This window comes from Aplidium turbinatum, chromosome 11 (genome assembly GCF_918807975.1).
Source record: "Aplidium turbinatum chromosome 11, kaAplTurb1.1, whole genome shotgun sequence".
Lineage (NCBI taxonomy): Eukaryota > Metazoa > Chordata > Ascidiacea > Aplousobranchia > Polyclinidae > Aplidium > Aplidium turbinatum.
Window position 1 is genome coordinate 9,225,285 of NC_137482.1, and position 5,015 is coordinate 9,230,299.

Consider the following 5,015-nt stretch of genomic DNA (forward strand, 5'->3'; position numbering starts at 1 on the left):
TATCGAAAAGTAAACCTGAGTAAGTTTCCGTTTCGAGATACGATACAAATTTTCGTTTTGTACTAACTGTCAGACCCATTTGTCGGTAATATAGAAAATTCTGAGATCACTGTAGCGGTGGAGAGAGCAACACAATTTTGTATTCAACGAAGGTAGATACAGCCAAAGTCAGAATCATCATAGAACCCAAATTATACCGATAAATCGTTATCTCACCGTTCTCACGTTAACACTTTCATCCACTGAAAACAGAACAATGCTGCTAAGTCTTTCTCACAAATACCATCCCTAAAGTAGCAATGATATTAAAGAGAAAGCCTTCCACAACTGAGTAAATGAGTGTGTGTGTGATTTAAAGAAAAAATGTTACCACTATTTACCAACTTATGGTTACACGTTCTCACTTGATGACCGACACAAGAATAGTGATTAGAAATTGGGATCACCAAAGCAGAGTTTCACCAAAGAAAATTGAGAACTGTCCGCTGCATCAACAGTTCGATTTCCTCAAATATTGGCTTTTCTTTTTATGATGTGGCTGTGATAATCAGCCTACACTGTTTAATCTTGTTGGCTTCGGCTTTGATGGTTAAAGATTGAAATTAGGTGTAGCCTAATATGCAGGATCAAAAGGTAGGGAAAAATAAAAAAGTCAATATTTTGGTCCATTTTCCAGCATTCCACTTGCTCTCGATAGGTTTAAAACTGACGTATGCAGGAGTATGCACCAGCATTTCATAATTACCGGTAGTCTATATACTAAACAGGCTGAGGAAAGTTTTAATTTTTTCTACTGAACAGCGTTCTTTCAACAATTAATGCTTGTAGAATATAGAAGCTTTGATGCAGGTCCAATCTCTAAGCTTATAGCAAAAGTGATAGTCTTGAGGTTGCTTTTGCCTAAAAGTTTTTATGCATTAGTTAGATTCCATTGAACTAGAAGTCATCCTTGAAATCTGTAGCAGCACACACAACGAGGGTTGTCCCAGACAGCAAAATCCGTTATTTTTAAATTGACTTAACGTCTGCAGACGTTGAATTAATGTCGAAATGAGGAATTTTGCTGTCTAGGGAGGCCTTGAACGACCACAGCGGATGTTGGTGAAATCGAGGCTTACCAACGTTCTTCAACTAACGATACTGTATTTTCAGTGGGATTGCTTCAAGCAGCAAAGCCACAAACCTTCCAATAGTGGAGTTACACACCAACTCACGCACCAGGCAGCAATCACTGTCCATAACTTTAGGTGACGCGGATATGGTAATCGAAGATGATGCCAGCAACAAACAACTCAGTTTGTTCCAGTCTACAGAACCGTACGTAGACTTAGTAATGTCACTATATTGACAATCTTAGTTTGTTAAAACTGCAGTATTATAAAGAAAAATAATGAAATGATAAAATTTAAATTAAACCAATTAAAATGGTCAAGTCCATAAAGTCTATCACTATTCTCAAGCCTACTCAAACAAGTGTTATTTGGGAAAAATAAAATAAAATTTATCCATAAAATTGTTCAATGTTGCATGTGCAACACATTTAAGTGTTTGACCTACATAATTGGTTAATCTTTGAACAGTCTTAATCTTACTACTGGTGCAGGTACTGAAAAGCAATAAATTTTTTTGGTCATGTTGTGATATAGTCGAGTGTTGTTGCTTTTTTTCAAATAAAATGTTGCATGTGTATGGAATAGATAATGATTGTACAATGTACACTACAGTGATGAAGAAACTATTTTTGCAGTCAAACGGATGAAACACATCGCGTTGGGGAAGAGGATGACTCTTCGCACTTGCCACGAAAGACAAGCCAACCTGAGCTTTACGATGTTCTGTATAGAAACTTAAAAAATCCATCATATAAGTTTCAAATCAGAAGACCGTCACTGTTGGAAGAAATTACAAGGTACATGTATTTTGGCAATAAAGTGCATGTATCGTATTGTAGCTTATATTTAAAACGAAACCTTTACTGCGTTTGTTATCACAGTACCTCGAACTATCAATCCATTGAGCAACAACACATTATTTAGTATTTTTCCAATGCAAAATAAAATGAATGCTTCAATTGAAATTTGAAGTACTGTAATTTGTTTAAACGAACTATAAATACTCTGTTGATGTCCCTTAAAAAGTAAGTCACTTTCAAATGTATGGGTAGACTCTATTCAAATATAGCACTATAGCAGTTGTAGGCCTGTATTTTGTTCATAGTTTTGTAACATAAGGCAAAACGTTAGCTTATTAGGGAAAAAATTAAGATATTAAAACTGAAAAAAATTAATTTGTACAACACAAGTATGTAAATAAGTTATTTAATACAAAAAAGTAAAATTCCGTTGTCTGGGAATTAAAATAAGTCTCTGAACTACAACCTTTCTTTTCATTGACAAAAGCGATCTAACGACTTCGGTTGAGGAGATCACAAACAAATCACTATCTTCAGTCGAAGAAGAGAGTCCAAGCAAGTCATTACCTTTAGTCGAAGAAGAGAGTCTAAGCAAATCATTATCTTCACTTCAAGAAGAGTTTGCAGCTTAAGAAAAGTAGCATAGTAACACCGTGAAAACATCTTGTTTTCAGAATCTAGTCGCCGTTTTGTGAACACTTCCAATGCTACAATTAATTTTTATACGAACATGTCACAATGTGTTTACACGAACATATGACATTATTGTGCAGCTCTATGTCTTTAATTATATTATTTGACAAAAAACGCAGTTGAACCAAGTTGAATGTAGTTTGCTATTATGAAACAAATACAACAATGCATTTTTTGCCTAAAAATTACTATCATAAGCATTTTTAATTATGAAACGTTTCTACCCTATACGAATCTTAATTTTTATTTAATTTAACGTGTGTAAAATGCGGAATAGCCCAGTATTTTTAACTATTGTGATATCATATTTTGATGTTGTGTTATAATGACAGTTCGTTATGCTGCAAGTCGATACTGGCATCCAACGGAGCAGCAGTGTTACAGTGGGCTGCAGACACGTTTTCGATTGCCCAAACGGTACAATAAGCCTACGTCGAGACATGTTTCCTTTTATATATACAGTATGTTTATACATTTTTCTAGATACGAAAGTTTTTTGTTGTGTGGTTGCAACTATAGCCTACTTCTAGAAACAATAATATTCCTGATGAACTGTTGTGAGGTAGCCTGCTCTAACTTTTCAGTATTCAGTTGTCTGATAGGTGATAAAGTGTCTGGTGATGAAATGACACCAAACACTTTTTATGTTACAGATAATTAGGCTTACATGTGGTGTTTCAAGACTTAAGAACAGAAATTTCCAACTGATGTATTATTCTATGCCAGTGGTTCTTAACCTTTACTAACCTACCGAACCCTCACGCTAGTCTGCAAGCTTTCGTTGAACCCCAAATTTTCGCTGAGTCACAAAAACAAAAATCTACCACATTTAATAGTAGGCTACTACATTACTGAATCAATGAGACTTCTGTTGTCCTTTTTCTGAGACCAATAGTGAGATTCGAGGCTTTGTCTCGGTAACAACAATTCTGTTGTCATTTTGGCATGCAAGCCAGTAGCCTATCGTTTTTTTTTTTTGCTTTAACATCCACCAAAATAGAAAACGCATGCTCGGATAATAAGTGGTTACGAATGGCATGAGAACTTCAAGGGCAAAATTGTAATAAGATAACTTTCCATTTGTTGGCACCAAAACGTTTAAAGATTTGTTGTGTTAAGTTTCTTTTTTGCATCCCGCTTTCTTGAAGCTCGATAATGTCATCTTAGTATGGACTGTTTATATCTGCTGTTGTGATATAATAAGCAAATGGTTGACGTATCCATGCTGGATAGCCTATTACGGTTGTTCAGGAAAGTAGTTTTGAAATAAATTTTGCAACTTCTGCAAATGCTCAATAAATATTGGCTTAAAGCCTCTGCACTTCTGCAACTTTGCCATTAATTGCTGTATCGGAACTTCTTAGCTATTACCTCGTCCAGACGTGGAAAGTTAGCGAAGTTGTTATTTTCCAATCGCTGCCACCACAACTGCAAATTCCTTTGAAAAGCACTCATTTACTCTTCAGCTTCTATTACATTTTTACTCCCTCCTTGCAATTGGTAATTCAGCTGATTGAGAGCACCAAAAATGTCAGCCAAATAAGTCAAAGTTAGGATAAAACTTGTCCTCAAAGTGTTTTGAATGCCGATGGTTGTGACTTTTCAAGAACTCCAATAATTCTGTACGCAAACAGAAACGCGATTCATCGCTTTCTCCCTCGATAGCCATCGTACTTCAATGTGATTCAAAAATATTCGCTGATATAGCTTACCATTCGTGGGCCGTATTTTAATGTTTCAGAGGACGTTCGCGCCGAACCCCTGAAACAGCTTCGTCGAACCCCAGGGGTTCGATCGAACCCTGGTTAAGAACCACTGTTCTATGCACTGTCTTACAGCAGATGTCACCCAAACATCAATTCAGCCTAACTGACGAACTACTTGTTTGTTGTGTTAAACTTTCATTGCTCAATATATCTTTTGAAAACGAATGACAATGCTCCATTTGGGAATGCTTATGTTTTGCCTAAAAGAGAGATTATGCAGCTCAATATTAACAATTTATTTCTGTTGAAAAATTGCAACCATCATCTCTAGAGCTAAGCATCCACTATTTTAAAAGTAGCGCGTTATCGCTACAATATGACAAAAGAGTAGCGCTCTCGCTACTTATTTCCAGTCGATAAAAATTAACGCGCTACCTCTCCCGCCACTGGAAAAGTAACGAGCTCTCCCTTTACATCTGCGCGCTAATTTTGTCTTGACCTGACACTGGATAGCAGTATTCAAGTATCTTGCGAAGTTACAATGACTTACAAAGTAGAAACCGATTGATATTACGTTTCAGTACCACATGCGCTTACATTACCATTTCAACATCGCTATGGATAACATGTTCTGAGCAAGATTTTACTTTTATGTTCCAGTGTTTCTACAAAATATTTCAGAAAATCGTTCATTTTTTTCAATC

The 5,015-nt window shown here is 36.0% G+C and overlaps 1 protein-coding gene across 1 annotated transcript; it reads left to right on the forward strand.

Moving 5' to 3' along the window:
• The first annotated feature begins 1,235 nt into the window (after positions 1–1,235).
• On the forward strand, positions 1,236–4,528 carry LOC145779947 (uncharacterized). Its single transcript, XM_082591639.1, has 3 exons — positions 1,236–1,317; positions 1,748–1,909; positions 2,400–4,528. Exons 1-3 carry the CDS (start codon positions 1,259–1,261, stop codon positions 2,542–2,544), a joined length of 366 nt encoding a protein of 121 aa, XP_082447765.1. The 5' UTR covers positions 1,236–1,258; the 3' UTR covers positions 2,545–4,528.
• The last annotated feature ends 487 nt before the right edge of the window (positions 4,529–5,015 follow it).

Excerpts from the sequence above, each read along its gene's own strand:
- LOC145779947 (XM_082591639.1), top strand. The coding sequence starts at position 1,259 with ATGGTAATCGAAGATGATGCCAGCAACAAACAACTCAGTTTGTTCCAG. Across the intron at positions 1,318-1,747 it reads TTGTTCCAGTCTACAGAACC|TCAAACGGATGAAACACATC; the intron begins GTACGTAGACTT and ends CTATTTTTGCAG. Across the intron at positions 1,910-2,399 it reads CTGTTGGAAGAAATTACAAG|CGATCTAACGACTTCGGTTG; the intron begins GTACATGTATTT and ends CATTGACAAAAG.